The 27,484-nt window shown below is 40.1% G+C and overlaps 3 protein-coding genes across 3 annotated transcripts in view; 1 reads left to right on the forward strand and 2 right to left on the reverse strand.

The window, feature by feature from the left end:
* Positions 1-2,581, reverse strand: part of LOC137293421 (uncharacterized) — an 85,661-nt gene extending 83,080 nt beyond the window's left edge. The window contains exons 1-3 of the mRNA XM_067823948.1: positions 2,135-2,581; positions 1,689-1,748; positions 1,522-1,582 (exon numbers count right to left, since the gene is read on the reverse strand). Of these exons, the coding sequence (XP_067680049.1) occupies positions 1,522-1,582; positions 1,689-1,748; positions 2,135-2,293 (280 nt within the window). The 5' untranslated portion in view covers positions 2,294-2,581. The remainder of the gene's footprint in view (positions 1-1,521; positions 1,583-1,688; positions 1,749-2,134) is intronic.
* The window catches only part of LOC137293419 (ubiquitin carboxyl-terminal hydrolase 34-like), a 299,421-nt gene that overhangs the window by 76,008 nt on the left and 195,929 nt on the right, over positions 1-27,484 (reverse strand). The window lies entirely within an intron of this gene.
* On the forward strand, positions 4,311-26,631 carry LOC137293423 (protein phosphatase 1 regulatory subunit 21-like). The gene is made up of 20 exons (XM_067823952.1): positions 4,311-4,386; positions 5,453-5,521; positions 6,641-6,784; positions 8,768-8,875; positions 11,208-11,372; positions 12,045-12,103; positions 12,912-13,006; positions 13,451-13,653; positions 14,898-14,999; positions 16,106-16,194; positions 16,743-16,879; positions 17,907-18,002; positions 18,777-18,904; positions 19,923-20,090; positions 20,530-20,622; positions 21,153-21,254; positions 22,167-22,307; positions 22,768-23,013; positions 23,676-23,819; positions 24,716-26,631. Exons 1-20 carry the CDS (start codon positions 4,336-4,338, stop codon positions 24,737-24,739), a joined length of 2,364 nt encoding a protein of 787 aa, XP_067680053.1. The 5' UTR covers positions 4,311-4,335; the 3' UTR covers positions 24,740-26,631.

Raw genomic sequence — 27,484 nt, forward strand, 5'->3', positions numbered from 1 at the left:
ATAAGTGGGGGCCGGGGGATATGTCATCTTCTGATGACTATTGTTTTAAAAACTGATTCAACTACATGTACTTAATTAGGAGCAATATGTCAATCTAGATAACAATTTCTGTTATAAAGGCCAGTATATGGAGTTATAGTGCATGAGTATGTTTTTCTGTCCTGTTTGATATTATTTCAGCAATATCGGAGGACGACTGAAATTGGCACTCGTTTGGTCCCATAAGAGGAACAGAACAGTTTCTTCAATGTGAACAGGTGGAGATTTGACGAGCAAGTTACCATTAGGCTACACTATCCCTTCAGCACTCCAACCCACCCACGACATACAGCACCTTTCACTTTCTTTTTCTAAACTAACTGGTTTATTTTAAGCAGGGGGTAGATAAGGAACAGCGACCTAATTGTTTGGGAAAAGGAAGACTGTCAACCATAGCGATAAAAAAGTCCTTATCACAGATATTTGTCTCTGAACATTTTCTCACGTGACCATTTCGAGAGGCGCAGTACGGCGAGGAAAGGCGTAAATACTCTCCACAGCACAATCTCATTGGCTGCCTGCTTAGACAGTCCACGTGTTTAAGTGTAAGGCGTTACATAATGATGCAATGGGTGAGTCAGGGAATGTGGTTTTAAGCCGCTTTTTAGCAATATTCCCGCAATATCACGGCGGAGACTATAGATATCGGTTTCACACAAATTAGCCATGTGGGAATCGAACCCGGGTCTTTGGCTTGACGAGCCAACGTTTTTACCACCAACTTACCCCACAGAGCTAATGAAGCAGTTGAACAGGCCACCAACCCCAACGCGATGCCTAACAGACGAAGGCATGCGAAGGGGGCCAAACAAGATACCCATTTAAATTAACATGGTTCAATGTAACCTACGCAAAATGAGGTTGGTTGAATTTTAAATGCTCTCAAGTCACATTCAAGACTTTTGCGCTCACATAACAGCGTTTAAAATGGTGTCTGTTCTTGACCCACCTTCGTTCAGGATTAGGGAATTAAACAAGGACTAATCGGCACAGAATCTATATATTGAGTTGGAGTTTGAATGGTATTTAGTGGGGTAGAACAGCAAGAGCTGCATGCCTTCGGATTGATACAAACATCAACACACACGTGCATGCACAACTCTTGATTTTTGTTGATGTGTGGCATTGAGTGAGTGAGTGAATAAGTGAGTTTTTTTTTGTTTTTTGGGGGTTTTTTTTTTTGGGGGGGGGGGGGGTTGCCGCTTTTTGCAATATTCAAGCAATGCCCAAGCGGAGGACACCAGAATGCTGTACCCATATGGGTAGTCGAACCTTCGGCGGGACGAGCGAACGCTTTAACCTCTGGGTTACCCCACCGCCTATGCGTGCCACTAAAGTCGCGTAGATCGATGGTATTGTTGTCAGCCATTTGATCGTTTACATGCCGCCGTCACATGTCCTCGTCAGTGTTAAGCGACGTTGACAAAACAAGCAAACGGGACAACCCAAACCCCAAAAGACAAATACCGGCGTAATACATACCTCCTTGGCTGATGTTCTTGAGGACCGAACAGTACCCCGCCCCGCTGCAGTCACCCCCATCCTGGAATGAGCAGAGAGGGGGTAATGTAACACCGTCCAAACACTAAATAACGGTTTCAGAGCACATTTCCAGATGGAATAAAGAATGAATATTGATGTGAACTCACTGTGCAGTTAATTATCCACTGTCTCCGTGTACTGGGTCTGCATAGGTCCTCGCATTTCTCCTGGATAACATATGACACGATGTATGTTCAGATGGAACGCTTCCCAGTTTTCAACATTTACATAACGGTATATTTTGCCCATTGAGAACCTTTGTTTAAGCTCGTCAACTCGATCTCCACTTATCAGTTAACATTGTCGCTAAAGTTCATGTGACATTTTAGTTTCGACTGAATTCGTTTTTGCTCCATGGTACATTTACGATGATCGACCCAACAAGATTTTCATACACATGTAAATTCACAATAAAGTATTCATGGGTTCGAGCCGGGGCACGATAGACATCACCTTAGCGACAAGAAGGTCATAGCAAGGTCACTACAAGGTCATTTGGGGCGTTACAAGGACCTGGAAGGACGTGATACTTATCCTTCTGTTACATGCATACCACAATGTCAGCCTGCTCTTGACATAGGGCCTCGCACTGGGCATCACAGACTCCTTTAACGGAAGACAGCTCCCGATGCCAGACAGAAACACTGGTGACGTCACACCGGGTCATCCATAACGTCAGAAACGTTAAAGTAACGTGAACAGCTTTCTTCATGGCGTAGAGAGTACGGGGACCTGTACATGTGTCGAAGTAGAATATGCCAACGTGATTATCTCTTCTTCCTCTGCCCACTCAGAACAAGAAGCCAGATGACACGCGCATTGGAACATTCTTATCAACGGAGTCCATCTCTATTATTGTCTTGGAAACTCCTGGGATCACATCTCGGACGCACAGGAAAGCACTACTGACACCTCACTTTTTGAATTGTCTCTGTTCGAAAGGAAGCGATGTATCCTGTAACAAAATGTTTAATGGCGACTATTGAAACAGCAAATGTTTCGAAAAGATAATAGGCCAGATGGGTGTTCCCATATCACCATACATCTGTTGGCTGACACCGATAACACATTAACCTTGATCTGCAAGTGTAAATATTGGTTTGGTGAAGTTCAGTAGATAAAATTAGAGCCAACTTCGGGTTAAAAATGGTTCGTGTCGCCTCCGTGTTTATACAATCACGGCGTGATGCAATGCCGTATGTATGTATGTATGTATGTATGTATGTATGTATGTATGTGTGTGTGTGTGTGTGTGTGTGTGTGTGTGTGTGTGTGTGTGTGTGTGTGTGTGTGTGTGTGTGTGTGTGTGTGTGTGTATGTATGTATGTATGTATGCATGCATGCTTGGATTGTGTGTGTGTGTGTGTCTGTCTGTCTGTCTGTGTGTGTCTGTCTGTCTGTGTGTGTGTACTTCTTAAGTATCAAGGTGAATGGCACTGCTGCCATTTAATAACAATGAACACTTATAAGAATCTTAGCAATGTTTTACACTTCATTTTACTCTTACTCCATAACTCTGCATAGTAAGTCTTATCAACACTCAGTCTAACCTCCACTAATTTTCACACAGTATGCTTTCAACACTCTTTGCTCCAGCTCTCAAGTCGTTTCTATTGTTCGCTGATAGGCCAAGATGACCACTGCTGAACACAAAGTTCAGATTTAAAACTCAGTTGCTGTCTTGTTTTGTTGAAAGCAACACATAGTTATCTATGGTCGTGTGATGATTTAAGGTTGGTCCATATTGTATAAAATACTGTATAAATGGATAATTTTTTGTTTATTATAATCAGAAATATGATTTACGGTAGCACGTAATTCAGACTTGATATACTTGGAATGGAATCCTGTGAATATGTGTAATAGATGAGCTGTGTTATAGCAATATATGTAATGTTTAAGTATTGAATGCAAGGCTATTCAATTAACTATTAGCTAAATCACAGGCAACTTAAAAAAGTAAATTTATACTAGTTCGTTTGAATGCATGATTGTATGCTTGAATGCATGTACGTGTGGTTGATTGATGCACATATGTAATATTACCTGTAGCTCCATGTTTGATTTGTGTGGCGGATGCAATTGTAGTTTTAAACCCCATTTCATAGCATATCACTTGTATATATTATTTGCATACATTGTCATTTGCCACGCAGATCTGTGGTCACGCAGACAGATATCCGGCTTTATCAGCTTGGGTACAACCAACCTGGTATGTAATGCCTAAATGTAAATCATAGGTGTACTAATTATAACATTTCCTAAAGACACCTATAGCTTTTATGATCGCTGCATATGTGTATCGATGTTATGTACCATTATAACTTGTGACAGAGTTCAAATGTATTTGATCAGATGAATTCTGCACACTTAATGAGTTATTTGAGTATGTACATACATTATCTGTTTAATTGCATTAAGTACATTTCCTGTGTTCTTTTAGGCTGTTTAATACACAGAGTAGAAATAAAGACGTCAGGCTCACAACCCACAGTTGTTTGCATTTGTTGTCAACCGGACGCAAACACAGTGCTGTTATAAGAGCCATAGCTTTTCCATATCCTTTCTTAGAAGCACATCGATTTGAGATGAAAAGTAAATTTGATGTGTGGCCTAGATATAGCGTATTTAGTCCTGATTTTCACAATGATTTAGTCACAATGAGAGTTTACTTTTCACTTAAATTAATGCTCCCCTGTCGTTGCGCTGCAATGATGTCTCCCGGCTGCTGTGAGCACTTCCGGGATTGATACGATGGCTGATTTGAACGCCAAGTATCAGAAATTGGCAGCTGAATACTCCAAGGTTTGTAAATCTTCTGCTTTCAGGATTTACCAAACCAGACGAGAAAGGGTTGTTCTCTGTAGTGAATGACAACTGATAAAAGCTAATGTTTTGATTACTGAAATACGGGAAGTGAAATTGGGTCGGCGAGAGGCACACGCCCCCGATCATCTGATGTGATTGTTTACAACAGGCATGGCTCCTTTAATTGATTTATATTTGATTATGTCCCAATCTATACATAATATAACGAACAGAAATGCATGTTTATTCCATTGTTATAATAAGCAGTGATGTCATAGTTTATCAGAAAATCGAATGACATTTTGGTCATGAACACAAAGATATTTTAAAGAGGTACTTGAATTTCACAGCCAGTCATCTAAGTCCTGTGTAGGCTTCAACTATTTAATTAATGCCCTGTATGAAATCTGGTTTGCAATTTGAGGAAAGACTTTGCCCGTATCTCTCTCTCTCTCTCCCTTACTCTCTCTCTCTCTCTCTCTCTCTCTCTCTCTCTCTCTCTCTCTCTCTCTCTCTCTCTCTCTCTCTCTCTCTCTCTCTCTCTCTCTCTCTCTCTCTCTCTCTCTCTCTCTCTCTCTCTTCTGGTCATATTATCTGAATATATGTTTGACTTATCCAACTGTATATGTATATGTATTATCCAACTTCTATAAATGTCATCAAGGGGAGTTGGGCGGAAGTCTTACCCAATTTGATTCATGAGATGAGAAAAGTAAGTAAATGGTTAATTAAGGATGGTTAACAACAAAAGGGCAAACAGCTTCTTTATTTCAGGTTAGCTATATATTGTTATCCATCCTGAGTGCTCCAACTTCTAAATGCCTCTCAAACAAGTTAAGTGGTTACTTGTCCCAGGGATATAACGTTTTACTCTAAAATCACAGGGTATGCCATGTTCATACTGACACTACTGATCTTATCAAGGACTGATCATCAGCATGATCAGGCAAGACAATTACCAATCCTAAACTGTTGTTATGTTTTATATTATGATACCGATGTCAAATATGCCTTTACATTAAGTTAACTGTGACCATTGATGATTGAATCATTGCATTTGCAGCTCAAGTCCCAGTATCCTGTGCTGAAGAAGGCATATATTGATGAACAGGCTGAAAGTGAAAAACTAGCAGTATGTATTTAAAGATAGTCATTGTCCATCAGTCATTTTTTTGTGTAACAACCTGTCACTGATTGCCTACCTGTTCATAAGCGAGAAAGGTTTAGGTGATCATAGATGCTCTTTAATTCTTGAGCTGCATTCGTGCTTAGCCCGGATCATTGTCATGTCACCTGTGGGTTTGAATCCCAGGGTTTGGCCTTTGATTTGTCAACACCTTGCCAGTGCTCATGGTTTTTGACCAATCTGAAAGATGTGATACTGTTTATTATTGTTATTTCTTAGTACAGTTACACAGTGTGAGGATTCAGTGTGATAGATGTGTACAGTATGTCACATTGGGCTTTCGTTGAACATTATAGAGATGTTGCTGTTCTGGGCCTATATTTTCGAAGCTCTCTTTATGCCAAGAGAGTCATGAGTGCTATACATTAACATTATCTTACAACTGTCTTAGCGCCAAGAGACCTTCAGAAATCTAGGCCCATGGCACGATGGAACACAGCTGACTATAATCTTGAGGGTGTGGCAACAGTTGATGTAAGAAGTTGTTACTTAGATCCATTAATCTGTTGGATACAGTAACATCCACAGATGGTCATGCAGCTGTTCATCCACAGATTGTTATCCTTCCTTACTGCTTCTACTTCTAATTTCCTCTCAAAGAACGTTTTTAATATTTGTATTCTTTAAAAAATAAATGTATATGTATGTAATGATGTGTATCATATTCACCTCCTAGTGGATTTGTTGATACCCTAGTTTACTTCATACTTGACCAAGGAGTTTGGGTAGTCTTGTGGTTAAGGCATCCACTTGTCACGCTGAAGATCCAGGTTCAATTCCCCATACGGGTACAATGTTTGAAACTCGTTTATGGTGTCCCCTGCCATGATATTGCTGGAATATTGCTGAAATATTGCTGAAACCTCACTCACTCACTCACTCACTCCATGCTCAATTCATGAATATGATTAAGCTGTTGTCACCACTGGTTCCCATATATATGCTACACAATAGTTGCCGAGGACCATCTTCATACAGATGACTGGTTTGATCCTTTCTATTTGTTGAGTAGCATATTTTTCATGACAGCAACATGCTACCAATCACATTTATCTTTAATTGCAGCTCACTGTCAAAGAGAAGGACCAATCCATTCGCAAACTAGAACAAGAGGTAGACAGTCTTGTGTTTCGTAACCAGCAGCTGTCAAAACGGGTACTGTTTCTTCAAGAAGACTTGGAACAGATTGAGTCATCCAAAAAGAAAAAGGTGCCTGTTTAAGAATTTACGTTTTTAACATCTTTCACAATAAATGATAATGAATGAATACGGTATGGGTTGTGAGTGTTAAGATAAGCAAACTTACATGTGTTTAGTTATTTTGTTTCTTCAGTATTTTAATTTCAGTGCATGGTCATTAAGTGCCACTGTGGATATAGATGACTCAACACACATACTACAAACTATAACATGCGCAAATTTATGATACGGCACATTTTGTGGAAAAACACATAAGTAACCTTTCTTCAAATGTGACATGCAAAAACATTTGCACGCAGTAAATGTCTAATACATGATTAATGAAATATATGATTGATTTGAATATTGAACCTCAAACACATGAAAGTTCAAGAGTACTTGATGACAGATATATGATTATAAAGTGAATAATTGAGAATTCAACTTATATCTTGCAGAATAAAGGTTTGGTACTCAGCAAACCTGACCAAAACATGGCACACACCATAGCTGTTTTGGTTTCAACATTACTGTGATTACTGGTAGAATCAAGCATTGTGTTTAGGGTGGTCAAGAACATTGTATTTATTATATAATGGATAGTGTTCTCGGCAGGTATTTTCAGTATTCCAGATATTTTCAGTATCCACTGGGATCATATACGGATGTCAATGCAAATTATGGACTACTTTCTCAGTGTAAACAAACATGGCATCATGTGTCAGCAGTAGCGGTACTGTCTGTCCTTTGATCAAAGAAAATTCATGTCTGGTTATAATAGATAGAGTGTATTACCAAGTGGAGATAGAAATTCATTGTCTTACGAGGATACCAACACCAGTTCCAAGAACAGCTGTCAGTGTTAATGAGCAGGACATGTCACACCAACATTTAAGCAACATGTCACAATGCGGAACAGGGATATATGTATTCAGCAGCGTCTGTGCATGCATCCGTCCATACATCCCGATTTTTGTTAACTCAGTATCTCGTGAACTGATATACCCATTGTGTTCAAATTTGGTTACAGCCTACACTGAGGGATTACACAGACTCCACTTGAATATGGTGAACTTGATCTTATTTTCAAGGTCACTACAACTCTTTGACCGCTTTTCAAACTCTTGTTAACGCAATATCTTATGAACTGTTGTACCCAATGTCAGCAAAGTTGGTGACAGACTACATTGGGGCATTAGGTAGACACCAGTTGATTTGGGTGGTCTTCACCTTATCTTTAAGGCCACTTCAACTCTTTGACCACTTTTCAAGCTCTAGTTAACTTGATATCTCATGCACTGTTGTACTGAATGTCTGCAAATTTGGTGACAACCTACGTTCGGGGATTACACAGACATCACTTAATTTTGGTGACCTTGGTCTTATTTTCAATGTGATCATGACACTTTGTTCACTTTTCAAACAAGAGTGATGTGTCATAAAACATTACAACCAATGTATTCACCCTACATTGGGTGATTATGCAGATACAAGTCATTTCACACATCTCGTGTGTGACCAGAACATAAAAAGTAGTCAATATGTTATAAATATTACAGTACATTGCCATATTAATGACAAACATGTAAGTTAAGATTTCTTAACAACGATATATGCTTTAACATAAACACTTACTGGGAATTTAGTGATCAGTAGAAAATTATTTCAGAGAGCTTGTAACATAAAGTGTTACTGTGCACCTATTTGTGATATCATAGATATTGGCACATTCGACATATTTTAGGGTTATGATTTGTGGCGATTGAAATTGCAGGCTTTTAGTTTTTTTAGTTATAAAGTAAGAATGACATTTCATGATAAATAGGCTGTGACACACATGTGTTTGGGGATGGTTAATATCCTGTATTAGGAATATATATTTCAAATGTAGCAATAAACCCTCAAATGCAGCTCATATATCCTGTATGGATACAGATATCAGAAATATCAAATATGCAAATTAGAACTGATGCATATGTATGAAGCTGTGTGTATCTCTGATTTCCTCCCAAGGGAAAGAGTAACGATGTTGCGAGCACATCAGAGGTGGGGAGAGGAACCAGCGTGTTGAGCGAGGAGTTACAGAGCAAGATAGAGGAGAATGCTCGGCTTCATAAACAGGTATGTTTATCTTTTGGCTGTGATTTATATAGATCTAATCACAGACTGGCATTCTTCATGTCTAAACAAATACCAGTACAAAAATTACAATATGTGTCACAATTTATTACATGCTCTAGATTTCATTGCCTTCGAATGATGTCGCTATGTGTGCATCATTAAATTTGTGGTTCATCCTCCCAGCTTTTCTCAATAGTTACCATAATTGCAACATATGTCATATTTGGGATTTCACTTTCTTAGTAAAATATGACATATGTTGCATTTGACCATTTTCTAAATGGCATCGTGTCATCATAGTTACCATAATTGCACAAGACAGAGTTAAACTTGAATTTCTGATCCTTAATGGGCCCTTTCTGCAGAATTAAATGATCAGATATGCTCATCCACCATTTTGTTTTATGTAGTTGAATATATGAGTAATAGACACATCGTGTGCATGAAGCTGGTCACAAAGATTTCTGCTGGATGTTTTTGGTTAAATGAATCAGTTGCTAATTTCTGTTTTGGGTTATGAGAATTCCATTTTTGACTTGTAATGTTTGACAACATTATGAAAATTTGCCTAACTTTGAAAAAAGTGATAAATAGTATTTTGAAAACATTCATGAGTATTTCATACCTGGTGTTTTTACCACAACCTCTAGTTTGGGTTTAGAAAAATGAAAGGCATGAAACAGTACACACTTGTAAACTGGATTTCATAAAAGATTTACTAACATTATGAAAACAGCACTAGGCAGTAAACAGTCCTTGAAAGATTGCAAACACGGATAGGAAACACAACCATTTAAAAATCCTGGATGTTCGAACACTAATTGATTCTGTTTCCAGACAAGTGAATTTGTTCTGTTCTCCTGTGCAGAACCTTTTCACAAGATCCCCTGGATCCCTGGAAGTATTGGAACATGGTCTCAAAACATACAGCCAAATTATACTATTTGTGATTACATGCAGTGACCTCATTGTCTTGGAGTGCCAGGGTGTAAGGAAACAGGTTTGCATTATGGGGAGTGGTCTCTGTAGTTGGTTAATGTGTAAGTGGGACATGTTGTGAGAGATAATGATTTTAAGATAATCTGTCATTTGTGACATTACCTACATCTTTGCTCATGTGGAATGGCTACGATTTCTGACGTTTCATATCATGTTATAGAGAGGTTGATTGTGGCATGTATGCATGTGGTTTGTGTGTGCCTGTGTTCTGGTGTGTGCCTGCACATTCCTGTGGGTGCATATTCCCATGTGTGTGCATGTGTATGTATAGCATATGTAATATCAAAGCTGTATAATGATAGACCTGTAATAGTTAAGCCAGACTCAGACCACCCAATCCACAAATTCACACAAACACATCCCATACACAGGGCTCCAGATAAGGGCCACATTTGCAGATGAAAAACATGCACTGTATGGTAGGAAAAATATCAGAAAATATAGCAGATACACAACACAGCAATGGTGTACGGTCTGAAGAATCATTTGCAGACGTATTTATCTGAGAAAGTATTGCTTTATTGTTTATTGACCTGTTTACATAAGAATAGCAATGTTGTGGTGCATATACGAAACGATGATTACTTACATGCCATTAAATTCATTCAGTACACTAACTTTTCCCAGTACTCTTATATTGAAAAAGTAAGGTGTACATACTCCTCATGTTAAAAACTTGTCTGGAGCCCTGCATACAGTGGCTAAACAATAATATATTTTTAGCCATCTCTTACAAGCATAGGAATCTAGGGCATTGGTATAAGCTGTTGATCAAGGGTTGGTATAGGGTTGGATGAGGTGACAGATAGAAATGTAAATCTGTATCATACGTTTACAGTCAACCAAGAGAAAGTTCTACGAGTGACAGAGCCATCATGGTTCTCACACGACTGCAGGTTTGTTTTCATAAACCCTGTGACACAAGGTACGACCTCTGGTGCCTATACACATTGCTTTGTTGTCAGTGAGAGTTCTTTGGGGCATGAGTGGCCCAGTTGGCAAAGGGGCTGTAATTCTCTGTCCAGCATTGCTTCCCTTGGAGACACCAGGAAGCTGCAAATGTGGGTTTGGTTGGCCCTGATCACGTCTCCACATTTTCCAGCACCATACCAAAGTTGGTGGGTTTTACTAGAGTGGTATTCATTTGAGACCTGCTTTACTTCAGGATTCACTCCCACATTTTCTGACTCTCATGATTTAATTTGTATACTGTCCAAGGAAGCATTAAACCAAACACACCCACTCTGTTAATTTTTGGGTGCTTTTCAGAGATTGTGTTCCTACTACATCTATCATGTCTGTGTTTTTCACACCATTTGTTGTACTTGCACAGCTTCATGAGGCCAACCACCAGTATCAGAGTAAGATCCAGGAACTAGAGGACCGTCTGAAACGCCTGGAGCGGGAGAACAGTCAGCATGAGGAGGTCCTCAATGCAACCAGGCAGAAGAGCAAGACTCAGGTGGACAAACTTCAGGAGGAGAAGGCTATGCTGGAGGTGGGTAAGAGACTGGAAGAAAATTGGGTTTGGAATTTTGGTGGAGAGAGGTGGATCTTCAACTAGAAGGGTGGGGCAGTAGGAAGATCGGCTTGTCAGTGGTACAAGAATCTGTATCAAAACGCCACACTTATGAATAAATGAAGTTGTTATCCATAGAATGTGTTCCATAATAGAAGTAAGATTGGGCTTGGAATCAGCAGGGAGGTGGATGGAATAGCTGAGAATACATATACGACATCCTGCAATTGTAATGTATGGGTATAAGAATAGATCAAGACGTTATTGCGATTACAGTCCGCCATATGTCAGTGATAATTTCGGATTGGATTCCCTCATTACAGTCCGCCATATGTCAGTGATAATTTCGGATTGGATTCCCTCATTACAGTCCGCCATATGTCAGTGATAATTTCGGATTGGATTCCCTCATTACAGTCCGCCATATGTCAGTGATAATTTCGGATTGGATTCCCTCATTACAGTCCGCCATATGTCAGTGATAATTTCGGATTGGATTCCCTCATTACAGTCCGCCATATATATGTCAGTGATAATTTCGGATTGGATTCCCTCATTACAGTCCGCCATATGTCAGTGATAATTTCTGATTGGATTCCCTCATTACAGTCCTCCATATGTCAGTGATAATTTCTGATTGGTTTCCCTCAGGTGAAACTCCAGACTCTGGAGACAGAAATCAAGGAGTTCAGAGGACGGGCTGAGTCAGCGTAAGTAACTGAGAATAGAACGGTATCGCTGCATGCTGCATATACAGCTGAACATGCCCAACCAACCCAGTGGTCTATTAACCAAGTTGTCCAACAAGTACTCACTAAACCAGGCACATGCCCAACCAACCCAACCCACTGTCCTGTTACTAACACCAATAAAGTACTCATTAAACCAGGCACATGCCCAATCAACCCAGTGGTCTGTTAACACCAACAAATACTCCCTAAACCAGACACATGACCAACCAACCCAGCCCATTGGCCTATTACTAACACCAACAAATACTTTCTAAATCAGGCACAGGCCCAACCAACCCAACCCATTGGCCTATCACTAACAGCAACAAGTACTCACTAAACCAGGCGCATGCCCAACCAACCAAGTGGTCTGTTAACACCAACTTTTACTCCTTAAACCAGGCGCATGTCCAACCAACCGAGTGGTCTGTTAACACAAGTACTCTCTAAACCAGGCACATGCCCTACCCACCAAGTGGTCTGTTAACACCAACTTTTACTCCTTAAACCAGGCGCATGTCCAACCAACCGAGTGGTCTGTTAACACAAGTACTCACTAAACCAGGCACATGCCCAACCAACCAAAGCCATTGGCCTGTTACTAACACAAATAAGTACTCTCTAAACCAGGCACATGCCCAACCAACCCAGTGGCCTGTTAACACTTGTTCAAATCAAGGTAACCTCAATTTAATTAGGATAGATGCACTAACAGTATGTGCTCTGAGTGGGCACTAATACCATGAGGAACGGCTTATTATTGACACCTACTGTACATGTATTTCAGGGAAGATAAGCTGGGAGCCCTCCAGCAGCATCTTCAAGGCAAGCTGGATGTTGCCACCAGGATCATCTCGGACAAACTGCCCTTCATTGACACCAGTATGTACAGCAGACCCTTCTCCTTTCTGTTCCTGTTTTACCACATTTACAACACAATCAATATACTGAACAGCAAAAGAAATGCAACTCTGGCTTTTTGTCACATTTGTAAGAAGCAAACATAAAAATGAACGCTTACTTTTATCAGCTTTCTTTTTTCTGAAGTTGCGGGTTTTTTTGCTGTCCAGTATATTATGGATTGATGAATTACTCTTGTTTCATATTCATGAGAATCCTCTTGATAGTAAGTGGACTATTCATTGTTACAGTTACGGTTACATTATGTTAGTCAATAGTGATATCATCAGAATTATTGACTTCATTTTTCAACAGATGATTAAATTTTACTTCATCTTTAGAAACTTTAAAAGATATGTTTATATCACTTACGTAAATTAAACCTAGTAAGAAGCATGGTTTGAGTGTATACTTGTGTCTTCCCAGAAAACCGAGACCTAAACAGCCTCAATCTCCCCACACATGATCGGAAGCATCAGCTACGAGCCCGGGAGCTGGTCGGCCAGGCCTCCGTCCTTGTGGCAGAGCTAGTACAGGGCTTGTCCAACTTCTACACATACAGTGAACAGAGGTCCAAGATATACCCTGCTGATGGCGTTTCTGAACCCCTCAGTCAAATAAACTCTCAAGTATGTAGTATACCCCTAACATTCTCGCTTCATTAACCTGGGTTCGATTCCCCACATTGGTATAATGTGTGCATTTCATTTCTGCTGTCCTTTTCATGATAATGCTAAAAGCATTGCAAAACCTCACTCACTCTTCCCTGCTTTGATTCCAGAGCGGTATGGTTGCCTAGTAACTGGACAGCTAAAAGTATTATCCCATGCTTACAAGAGTTAGTAAGGTCATATGCTGCTTTTAGAAATATTCCATCAAAATCATGACACATGACACCAAAAATTGACTTAAGGCATTGTAACCGAACCCAGATCTTTGGCATCATATGTGAGCCATAAGTAATTTAACCATTAGGCTACCAGACTGTCCCCTTACAATATGGAGCCTGGTGAATGTGTCTTGACACAGTGTCGGCCATCATTAATATTTCCCTATGAAGATCCTAGTTGCAATCCTCCAGCAACCCATGCTTACTGTAAGAGGCAGCCAACAGGATCAAAATAATCAAGATCAGAAACTTTGATTGATGAATGTCATCACATCTTAATTGCATACGTCAGTGCTCATGATGTCAATCACTGGATTGTTTGCTTCAGATGTGATTATTTGCAGACTGTTGTCATGTAGCTGGATTATTGATGCTTGAAACAAGAAACATGCAAACAAACAACGCTCATTCTGTCAACCACTTGTTTGGTTACCCATATTCAGTTACCAACCACCAGTCATTATTTGTCGAACCTGAATAGTGCAGATTGGGACATAAGATAACTTTCACTCTCATATATTGATGGGATTCATATCAGCTGAGAATTGATGTGTTGACCAGGATCACATCAGAAAAATCTGCAACTTGTTTGAATTTACAATTTTTGGGCCAAAATTTTGGGAAACATCTTGAAGTTGCATGGACAAATGTCAAACACATGTAGTCCTGTGAGTGTAGGTCATGTAGGTTTGTAGGTCATGTTAACTAGACGACCAAAACATCATGTTACAATTACGTTGACTGCGATTAGTTATTTCTGAGTAGTATGAGTTTGACACACTGAAAGCCTTATGGAAAACTTGGCGAGAATACAGACTGGTTCTGTTTCCCGACAACAGTTTGATAACTCTGAAATTGGTGTTGGTGGCAAGTCGTTGGAATGTGCACACTTTCAAACTCAAGTTTAGTTTGCTGTGTGAAGGCCACTTAAGTTAAACAATGAGAGACAATGTGCTGCAAGGTTTTGATTTTTTCTGTTTTCAGTATTGTAAATACCTCCATGAAAACCTTGCCTACCTGCGCCCAGTGGAGCAGTCTTTGCAACATTTCTTCGAGTCACTCAAAGAGGATGCCCTTACAACACTAGTAGGTGTTCATAATTACCATAGAGTGTCACTTAGGGACTGTTCATAATTTATGGACCCGTGAAGGTCCCGCGGTAGAATAGGTCTTCAGCAGCCCATGCTTGCCTTGAAAGGTGACTATGCTTATCGTAAGAGGCGACTAATGGGATCGGGTGGTCAGGCTCACTGACTTGGTTGACACATGTCATCGGTTCCCAATTGTGCAGATCAATGCTCATGTTGTTGATCACTGGATTGTCTGGTCCAGACTCGATTATTTACAGACTGCCGCCTTATGGCTGGAATATTGCTGAGTGTGGCTCACTCACTCACTCACTCACTCACTCACTCACTCACTCACTCACTCACTCACTCACTTATAATTTATGGCTAGGTTGGGTGGGAGATGCATAAAAAAAATTATGCTTAAGAATTATGGGAAGGAGATGGTGGGGCCATTTATTTTGTACACAATATGCAGGGAGTGGTGGTGTGGGGATGTTTCACTTACTTTGTACGTAAATTATAGAGTTGTGGGGGTTGGGTGGTCATCCATTCATATTGTACATGCTTCTGCATTTATATATATATATAAACTCATAATCATCCCACCTGCCATAAATTATGATCCGTCCCTTACATCAGGAATTGAATTGATTTTGTACTCATTGAGTACAACCAGGGACAGTCAGGTGTGCGAGGAAGAATAGAGACAGCACAGCACAGATTAATGAAAAAATTACTTTCTCATCACTTGTGCACGTGCTTCTCAAACAGCTGGCTGTCCCTTTCTCTGCACTCCTCCCTAGTAACAAGCTGTGAACTGTGTCAATGTTTTAATGACAGTTTGTTGAACAACTTTTTTTATTTTTAGGACAAAAATCTGCAAACACCTCACAGAGTTGATATATTGTTTTGATAATGATCAACTTTTCATTGAGTTTGTTATGTTTGATAGTTTGCGAGGTGCACTGTAATTCATCCATCCGCTTTTGCACCAAACAGTCTACAACCATTACATCTAGCCATATTGTGTCTGTAGTTAACCATGAACTGCATCTAGCCATATTGTTTCCTCAGGTGCTTTTGAAGACATGAAATGAACTGACATGATATATCTTTTTTCAGGAAACAGCCACAGACTTACAGGGATTTTCAAAAAGCTTTGTCACAATGGTGGCTTATATGAATAAACTGTTGCCTTATCAGCTATCAAGGTAGGTTCATCAAGGTAAACATCTGAAAGGCATGGGATTTGGTGGCAGAAAACGCATCAAATCATAAGGTTTTAATGGAATGAAAACACATCATTGCAAAGCATTTGTATTACTTGTCAGTCAGTAGTAAAATATAACAATCAAAACATGATTCACATGAGGCTCTATTTTCGATATTTAGACAACAACCAGTTTCCCTCTTGTTTCAAATGGAATGTTCTGGAGGACATTCCAATATATGCAAAATGGGGTCATTTGTCAGGTAGTTGCTCATCTAATACTTGTCAAGCAGTAGTTTTGCCACAATGTCCTTATATACAAGGGTAATGGGCTAGCCTTGTGGTTGAAGCATTCGCTCATCATGCCAAAGACCCAGGTTTGATGCCCCACTGTGTGAAGCTATTTCTGGTGTCCCCGTCATATTGCTGGAACATTGCTAAAAGTGGCATAAAATCATACTCACTCACTCTCTCACTACAGGCTGACCTATAATAGAACATGTCTAATAATCCAACAGCTCATGCATTGGTGTATTTGTGTGTCCACAGTATAGAAGAGGAGTGTGCAGTGTCTTCCTGTACATCAACACTTGCTGCCAAAAACATGGAGCTGTACAAGTCCTTAAAAAGGCTGAATGCCACCTTCAACAAGATAGAGTCGTACACCACGATCCTTGCCGCTCAGAGTAATAACCAGTTTTTATCTGTCTGAAATTATCGATGATATTACAGCAGATTTATATATCATAGTGTGATGCGAGTGTCCAATAAAACCTGATTGTCATGGATGGGAGGGGATGATAGAGGAGGGGATGTCTGGTATTTGGTTGTTTGTTGTTTTGCGCTGCACTCTCTATTCCAATTCTGTGGCCTCTGTGACCTCACAATCCAGTTATAATGTGTGAGAGTCAATCCACACTATTGGAATACAGTCACGTGTCATCCAAGTCAGTGATCCTGTCCACCTGATCCTCTTTCAAGTCTTTGTGGCCTCTTCACAAAAAACATGGGTTTTATAGGGACTGGGAAATTATTATGTATGTTTTGTGACCTTATGAAATGATAGTGTGACATACATTGTTGTTCATAATGTTAGCTGATACGAGTGGTCAGTAATCTATTTCATATGCAACACTGGCGAAGATCCCATTTAGAATCTGTCTTCAGAATCACATTTTTTCTATAAGAGGCAAGTAACAGTTTTGCTGGACCCATGAAGGCCCAAGGTAGAACAGGTCTTCAGCAACCCACGCTTGCCATAAAAGGCAACTATGCTTGTGGTAAGAGGCAACTAACAGGATCAGGTGGTCAGGCTCACTGACATGGTTGACACATGTAATTGGTTTCCAGTTGCGCAGATTGATGCTCATGCTGTTGATCACTGGATTGTCTGGTCTAGACTCAGTTATTTACAGACCACTGCTGGAATATTGCTGAATGTGGCATAAAACTAAACTCACTCACTCACTCAGAGTTGCTGTCTTATTATTTACATGATGTTGTGTTGGTTGATGCAATCATTGGATTTTCTGGTCCAGACTGATTAATTACTTACTTACCATATAAATGGTATTTTTCTAAGTTTATTTAACAACAAACAAACCTACTGACTGGAACACACCAACAGTATCAATAATATACTTTACTCATTAACTCCCTTTTTTGTATTTCATGATCAGTGTGTTTATGTCCGGTTATTCTGTTGTGTTCCAGGTGACAAGAGCCAGACCCCCCACCCTCAGTCTAACTATGGGTCTCTCTTCACGCGGCTGTGTAAAGCTCTCAATGACATGCATGAAGCAGTGAAGGGTAGGTTCTGGAGCTTTTGTATTCTGTCCTGGAAATTGGGATATTGCTGAGTTTAGTGTTAAACAAGGAATACACCACGCAATGTCCGTTCAAAAATCCCATACGATATAAGGGGCTCAATCCACACAGTGTTCATAACACTACATTGTTTGTAAGTCTTTCCCAAAACAATATGGTTACGATGTGAACATTTGGCATTACACTAGTCTATCAGTTTAGACTACCAGTTGTCCGACTTCTGTTTTGTGGAAGACGCAGTAGGTATGTGGGTTAGACAGTTAGTCTTTGTGTGCTGGCAATTAAATGTCTGACTCTGAGGATGTAGGATCGAATCCCAGATAGGACTCAACCTCACAACAGTACTTTAATCTGTAGGGGCGATGGGGTGGCCTAGTGGTTAAAGCGTTCACACATCACACTGAAAACCCGAGTTCGATTTCTCACGTGGGTACAATGTGTGAAGCCCATTTTCTGGTGTCCCCTGCTGTGATATTGCTGGAATATTGCTAAAAGCGGCGTAAAATTAAACTCACTCACTTTGATCTGTATCATTACTGCAAAAATGTAATTCTACGTATAACATGTTAGGTGGTTATTACAGCTCGTAATGGATCTGAAGTCTCAATGTTTTAGAATAGCATGTTAAGTCATTCACCTGATCAGTGAGTTAGAATATACTTCAAACTGTTGTGTTCCACATATTACAGAAGTTGACATTCCTCTTTGAAAAAGTATCAGTGTAACCTTGGTGTTGTTTTGCCATCATTTCCACAGAGGTTTCAAAGCACTATAACTCCAAGGTCTCCCTGGAGCACCAGCTTCCAACAGCCACGCAGAAACTCAAGACAACTGATGAATGTGTTGTTGCATCTCTTGTGTCCCTCGTCACCAACACAGGGAAGGTGAGTAAGCATGATGATACTGGCTGATCATATCCTTAACAACAGCAGATCATGAGAGGCAATGAAGTTAGATAAGGTAGATCATTTCATTAGGTTCTGCACATATATTGTGGATCCTTTCTCAAATTTTCTTATGGTGGCATGTGGTCCTGTGCATAGTGCTCAGGTCACAATCAGCTGAAGTTAAGCAATGCTGGCCTTGGAGAGTCCTTGGATGGGTGACTGTGTTTGGCAGCTTATCTCCTGAGAGTTTCTATGACTTTTGTGGTCTCACCTTGGACAAGTATGTTTGTTCAAAATTGCCTCTGTTTGCTCAGATAAATGGGTAAAATAAGTCATGAGACTATGAGTCATGAAACTTTATAGTGTCTCACTTGCAGCTTGGGTTTTCCGGGATAATTATGACCAGATAGTGCGCTTTGAGCTTGCAACAGGATTGTACGCACTGAGCTTTCAGCAGGATTGTGCGCTTTGAGTCTGGAAAGGGCGCGTTAAATATTCTTCGCATTAGTATTTCATTTTGTGCTAACTTGATTTTACTATCCTCAGCAATTATTTTCTAGAATATTGCTGACTGTGACATTGTTCAGTTTTCTACCATGACCTTGAAGAATCTTTGACTTTGGTTCGGTATCCTAGCACCTGTGAGTTGATGAAGTCATGTCCAAGGACATGAATCAAAGAAGCAGGCTGATGTTTTTATTCTGTTCCGTGTATGGCTGTTGCCATGTGCTGCATCTGAGCCCCCGCTTCCAGACTCTCTTTCTGCTCATGCCCGGATCGCACAGTGTTAGCCTTACGACCACTCAAAACTGTGGATACCACTTATATTCAGCCTTTCCACACAATAATGCTTAAATGTTCACCCTAATGGGTTTTTTCTCATTTCACAGATGGACTACATCAAATTTCAAAACAGGGAATGTTTATCTCTGAATTCCCTAAACATCCTGCACATCACAATGTTTTTATGATTCCTGGGTGTTTAAGTATCCTTCTGTTTATCTTCTGTTCACAGATAGCAACATTCATGTCAGGCAATCTACCCTTCTTCACTGAGACTGCTGGGTATCGCACCCGTGGGAGTAGTATTGGCACAGACAGCGAGCAAGATGGACCTCGATCACATCCAGCTGTAGTACATTTCCGTCAGCGAGCTGCCAACTATATGTCCTGTATATCTAGGGTGAGAATTTACCTGGTTCTGCAAAACAGGGTATGAAACTCAAAAAACTTTCAGCCCGACATCAGGGCTGGTTACATGTAAAACTTGCCAGCCTTGTCCAAAACTTACCTGCCCACAAACTATGTCTAAATTTTAACTCAACCGTCGGACAGGTGAGAATCTAGCAGTCCATGTTCAAAATAACTCGCCTTGGTCAGTTAGGCAGGCAGGTATTTCAAACACTGTGTAAAGAGGTACCCAGCTAATCCAGACATTAGCATTCCCCAATAAACTGTCTGTCTTAACGTATGTCCAAATAAGATATATGAATCATGAACACAAAGTAATTTCCATATGGGCTTATGTAATCATTCTAGGTTTGCACAAGAGGTCCAAATTTCACTGTACATTAAAATGTGTGTGCTGATGCATTGTTAATCATTGTATGTTCTCTGTACAGACCTGTCCAGATACTGTACCTCATCGGGTAGCAGTACAGAACAGGAAGACACTACTCAGCTCCAAGGAGAGTAAAGAAGGACTAGCTAAGCAGGTGAGTGGTTTTTAGCGTCTCTGGATGGTCATCTGGTGACTTCAGAATTGTGTCCCTTAGCTGTCGGGATCCATTTATTATACTCCTAGAGTTGTAGTCTGTTGTCCCTGAAAATAGGTGTCTGCATGTCATCTGTTCGCTGTTGCAGGTGTCTTTGTTACTGGTATCTTCCTGAGTCTTTTACAGGTGTCTGTTACATCCTGGTTCTTCATTAGATCTGGAGTCTGTTCCAGGTGTCTGTCATCAGTGTTCCAGGTGTCAGTACTACGTCTGTTACCTGTGTTCCAGGTGTCTGTTGTCAGTGTTGCAGGTGTCTGTAGTACCTCTGTTACCTGTGTTGCAGGTACCTGTTGTCAGTGTTGCAGGTGCCTGTTGTCAGTGTTACAAGTGTCTGTACTACATCTGTTACCAGTGTTCCAGGTGTCTCATGTCAGTGTTGCAGGTGTCTGTACTACATCTGTTACCTGTGTTCCAGGTGTCTCTTGTCAGTGTTGCAGGTGTCTGTACTACATCTGTTACCTGTGTTTCAGGTGTCTGTGTTCCAGCAAAGGTGCGGCAAGCTGGAACAGGAGAAAGAACACTGGATGCTGGAGCTACAGCTGCTGAAGATCAAGTATGAAAACGAGGTGCAGGTAGGTGCCGCTGTAATCATCAATACATATGGATCAAAGTTTATCTTACCTCACTCATAAATGTCATTTTCTGATTGGCTAAGCGTTTTGTTATTTTCAGTGTACCCCACTGCCAATGGCAGTTCTTTTGGTACTTGGTAGTACTTCTTGGTAGTCCTTCTTTATCTCAAATAACATTGAATCACGCATGATGCCCAGAAATTACCGATGTTTTGCGAATTCAAATCAGTAGAAGGGAGATAACTCTATTCTGTTTTTCTTATGTCGTCTGCAAAATCTGTCAATGACTACGAAAAGATTTGTCTTGCATTCCAGGAAATACATTTTCACAAAACATTCAATTGTAGTCCCTTTGAATATTATGATGATATGAAGGGGAATTACGCCAAGGTGACTTCGGGCTCTGGAAACGTAAACAAACATCAAGGGTATATCAACCTATGCCCCCCTCATGACCAGGGTACAACTTATAATGTCATGCATTCCAAGGCTGTGACTGTACACTGAATATGATGTTGTACGAAATATTTGAGCAAATAATGATTGCCTCTACTGAGCTAGTGTCTGTGGTTCGCCAGGATTGCTTCTCATGCTACAAACTTGAGCCCTAAAGAACCCTGTCATACTGGTTGTTAATGATGCACACAACAGGTAGTTTTCGAGCCACCATAAAATACCTAGAATAACTTCATTGTACAAATCAAAATTCTTTCACTTGCAATATTGGATTACGCTTAAAAGAGTTTCAGTCCTGTCTTTCGGACAGTAACTGTAATTCAGTTACTCTTCCCCAAGCAGATCTGCAGGTAGCTTGTGAAGGATTTGGTCCCCTTTATAAAATTCTAATTTAGACAAATTAGAGAAAAATTTCCTTTTGATGTTTGTTGTCATAAAACCTTTCAATATTTTCAGAAATCCAAAACCCTTGAGAAGGACCTACTGTCTTTAAACAACAGTGACAAGGTTGGATCTATAGAAGACAACCTGGACATGCAGACCTCAACTCCACGCAGTGCCAGTCTCAGCTCCAGTCCAGGAGTTCAGACTAACATGGTGAGAGAGGCAGCACTAAACACTGTATAGAGACAGGGCCACTTTTCCCCAGCAGACAGAGGAGTGTCCTTCAAACATTGTCAAATTTGACAGGGCTCACATGTTTTGACAAATGATCACATATTGGGGCAATGATCACATATTTTGATATGCAGTTATTCTCACTGGTTCACTTTTTATAGACTGAGTGAAAGTCATCCAAAATGTCAAGACTTTTATGCTAAAATAGTAATGTTTAGACAAAAGTTCAGGTAAAAACTAACAAATGTTGTTATGTCTTGTCTTGTGTTGTCATCGTATCCCAAGTACATAGCTCAGTGCTCATGATGTTGATGACTGAATTTTTCAAACATGATAATATATAGACCACTGTCATATAGCTGTGTGCAACTTAACGCAATAAGAACAACATTAACTCTGTATGTTTATAATCCCTGATCTATATCTCTTTTCCTTCCAGCTTGGTAAGCTAGAGAGGGATGTGGCTGTCAACAGTGATGTAGACAGTCGTGAGCAGCTCATCAAAGATCACTTCGGGAAGCGGATCAATGAAATGACTCTACAGCTGCAGCAGGCAGACAGCAAGTGTGTCAACTTCCACTCCGAGGTCCGTGCACTGCACACGCAACTCCTTCTGGCGGACAAAGCCAAGGCGGCGTCAGTGGAGGAACTCACAGTGGCCAACCAAACATTGGCTCAGCTCAAGGTGAGGAAGAAGTGGAGTTCCGTCTGGAATATTCCAACTTTTTCACGTGAGAGAAACACCAGAAATGGTCTCCTCACTTCATACCATGGTTTCTGACAACCAAATGATTCAACCCCTTGGCTACCCCACTGCCCCTCATGGTGAGGATAGTTGAACTGGTTTGTTTTTAGATTGAAATTGTACTAACTTGATAATGTTTTAGTGTCCTTTCAGGCAGATATTACTGTTTGTTAAACCAAATGTTTCTCTTCACTATATGGCTGAAAAATTGCCAGTGTGACGTAAAATATTAACTCACTCACTAATGGTGCGGACAAACTGGTTTATGAGCTGAATATACAGAAATTTTAAAACTGTATGATCTGGTAGAGCTGGGTTAAGTTAAATCTGTGAGACACAGAGTTAGATATTTTCCAGCTATATTTTCAAGTCCTGTAATATAGAATCTGTAATATAGATGATGACAGATTTCAAAAATGGATTCAATGGATCAAGATAACACACCTATTCATTGAAAGAATAACAAAATTAGAATCTAGGAGTCAAATCCAGTTTCCAACTATTTGAGTAGCCAAGAAATCAAATATGTAGCTGTACTGAATAATGATGGAATGTTGATGATGTTGCCCAAGTGGATGTTTCTGTGATGCTGATGTTGCCAGGATGAGCTACAGACTACATCCCGGAGTTATGAGGGCCAGCTGAGCATGATGAGTGACCATCTGGCTGGGATGAATGAAAAGCTGACTCACCAGAAGGATGAAATAGATGAACTTAAAATTCAGCTTCAGAACGCATCCTCAAAGGTAGTCTTTATTTCAGCCATCTTGGTATAGTCTTTCACCTGAATTACTGACGTAGTATTGGCTTACTGTTTAACACCACTTTCAGCGTTTCCAGGTATATGATGGGGTTCTGAAAATAGTAGAGTCTGGACCAGACAGTCCACTGACTGACATCAAGTGCACTGATCCACACAAGTGCACTGATCCACACAAAAGTGATACAATGATGTGAATCAAGTCAGTATTCAAGACAGGATTTTGCTCTTGAGAGCAGTATTTACGTTGACCCACAGAGCTTTGTTTGTTTGTTGCTTAAAGACACCACACTCAGCAATATTCCAGCGATATGGCAGCTGTCTGAAGCTAATTGAGTCTGGATCAGGTTGTCCAGTGATCAACATCACCAGCATGGATCTACGGAATCACAATACGATGACATGTGTCAGCCAAGTCAGAGAGCCTGACCATCTGATGACATTAGTCGCCTCTTATAACAAGCATCACTTCCTGAAGACCAGTAGACCAGTTCAGAATCAGATCTTGAGGGATAGCAATGGCATGATTTTGTATAATGTACCAGGAACTGTGGAGTTATCTTTTGTGTTTGAAAGAAACTATGTACACAATATAACATGAGGAAACAATGGGTTGTAATATCTGATAGTCACTTGAACTACAGAAACTAGAAATTCTCCTCTAATATTGATTAGTCAGGGCTGACATTACCTCAATTTTGAGTTCGTCATGGGTGAATTTAAGAGGGTTAAGTTTCAGCTGAGGTTTCAGCATAAAAAGGGTCTAATCCAAACCTACAGTATAATGAACAATTGCATGTTTTGGGGGTTTGTGGTTGGATTTATTATCAGAATATTGTGACGGTTGGCTTCATCCCAAAATTATTCTGTTATCTTTTTCAGGGTCACAAGAAGGGAAAGAAGTAAGGCCAAATGACTGGACAATGAAACTAAACATAATAAGTATATATTCACGAAGATCTTGGGTTGACATGCAGAATACTTCAACAGACAGCTTCCATCCACTCAGCTACAGCAGCAAGTGTGACCAATGGGATCGGGAGATGCTCAGCTCGCACTATAGTTCTACATGAAAATGCCCATTCTTCAAGATTATGGTAGAAAGAGATTTACTGTGATAAGAACAGACTGACTGAAAATGGTCAAACTGGGCAGAGATATGTTTAAGATAATCAGAAATCTGTACAGTAAATTATAAACTTTGTGTTGTGGCGAACCACCCTGCATTGACACCTGTCTGTCAAGACATTATGTACAAGGCACTTCTGATCAAATAGTGCTAGAAATACTGCAGGTGTATGCAAATTCTCCCCTTCAGCCAGTGGTGCAAGCTTAACTTCCTGGCAGTTATAGGGCCCGTAAGTCTCGCGAGGCTACGTCCAGTACCAAGCTGTTCACAGCTCCCTTTGAGTGCACAAACTTGAAAACAGGTCCAGGCTTACTTTTGATACCAGATTTCTGGTGACAAGCATGTATTCTGGAACAACTTCTGATTCCACATTTCACCACCACCAAATATGACTTGACTAGACTGGAGTGTACAACCATGCTTGGCTATCAAAGCTTGTGATAGTTGTAGTATTTTTCTACTATGGGGATAGTTAGATCGGAAATTTGTTATTCATGTCAAGATCACAGATGATTTCGTTTATATAATTAGTTTATGGTACTGTAAATAGATGTAGTATGGTATTGTTAGAGTGTGTTATATATTGTTGGGAGTTGTTGTTAGATTATGTTCGGTAATACTATGGGAACAGGGTTATGTTCAGGGAAGCGTGACCAGGTATGGCCAGAGAGCTGGGGTGTTAATTTGTAAACAATAGAGAGGTGTTGAGTAGCTTGGGTATGGGAGGTCAATATAAATAGTGAGGAAGGGTAGTAATCTGCACAGTCAGCCAGAATCACCACTGTGTTCACCTGTATGGGTTCAACTTTTGTATGGGATTGCATCTCACGCTGGCTGGCGTAAGTTTTTATTATCATTATTACTTTTGTATTTATTGATTGAGTAGATGTAGCAAGAAATTGTTTTACTGATGTAGTATTTCTAGATATATGTGCATATTGTAACACTATATAGCCACAAAGCCATTCAAAATTTGAATGTTATCGTTCCACAAAAACTGTTCCACTTTCAAATATGTAAATCGGAGTAAAGTACATGCATAAAGTATAAGACATTGACACATGTCTTACTGAGTAACTGTAGTTACTTATATTGTATTGTAGTGTCCCGGAACTGGCCGGTTATCCTTAAAGTAAGGAGAGGGGTAGTATCTCCGCCTGTAAGGAGACAGACAAGAGTCTTCCCTGTTGTACAAGGAGCATGTATCTCCTAGTAATGTGAGATGTGGATGGCACAGCCATCAACCATTACACAGGCCCCTTAAACTCCGTGAGGGAAACCATCGCCTGGGTGTGAGGGATACCACACAAATACTATGACGTCACCAAGTGGAACCAAAGTGCACTGACATTCTGATTACATTGTAAAGAGAAAGTGTTCTCTCTGAGTGGAAAATTCCTTTATTGTTATTTAGTTCAATTGTTTAGTTTCTGATTGGGATTATATGTAATCATTATCTATATTAGTGAGGGTATTAGGATTTTAGTGTAGTTAGTAGTAGTAGTAGTATTATTAGAACTTTAGCAATATAAGTGGTAGACAGAACTGTATATGTAGCTAGGTTAGGTAATTAGATTAGTTAGTTGTATTTGCACCTGTAGAATTAGTTTAGTATAGGTATTGGGGTTACTTATATCTTAAGGGGAGGAATAAAGTTTTGCAAAACAAACTATTCTTCTGTTGTGGTTACTTTGGTATGTGACAATTCATGCAATGATTATCTGTTCCTTATGTCAACTAAAAAACATGAGACCATTTGAAAAGGTATGCAGTGTTGTTTGTCACCGGAAGTACAAATGCCTACTTACGGGCCCTATTCCTACACATCTATACGCACTGTTAACATCACTGTTGTGAGCGGCCTACTTATGTGCAATAGTGTTCCGCAGAGACAATAGTCCGCTGGTAGCTGTGTAGAAGTCACAGGTAATACCACAAACTAACTCTGGTTTAAGTACCAACATTTAAATTTTCCATATTAAACTTTGATATACTTTATTACAATTACTGCTTACTGTGGCACCTTATAAATCATTTTCAAACTCTGTATTGATGGTTTCTGGACTAAAGGAAGTAATATGCAGTATTGCCTTGTTAACTCAGACTTGATGTCATTAAAATGTATATGGGACAAGGATACATATGTATTATTGATGTCAGGTTAACTGAGTTTAGCTTTTTGCTGCACTGAGCAATATTCCGGCAGTCTGTAAATAATCCAGTCAGGACCAGACAACCCAACGGTCAACAGCATGAGCATCAATCTACGCAGTTGGGAAGTGATGGCATGTGGCAGCCATGTCATGACCACCCAGTCCTGTTAGCTTCCTCTTATGACAAGCATGGGTTACAGTAGAACAATTCTAACCCGGATCTTTACAGGTCAACCAAAACCTGATTCAAACCTTTTGATACTGGTCATTTCCAAAAGGGAGGGTATTCGTGATATCGGGAAGATATACAATGAAAATGGTTTGGTGGTTGCTAATTTTACTGTGAAAGGGAGGGACACAATTTTTCCA

The sequence above is a fragment of the Haliotis asinina genome, chromosome 8, assembly GCF_037392515.1.
Source record: "Haliotis asinina isolate JCU_RB_2024 chromosome 8, JCU_Hal_asi_v2, whole genome shotgun sequence".
Lineage (NCBI taxonomy): Eukaryota > Metazoa > Mollusca > Gastropoda > Lepetellida > Haliotidae > Haliotis > Haliotis asinina.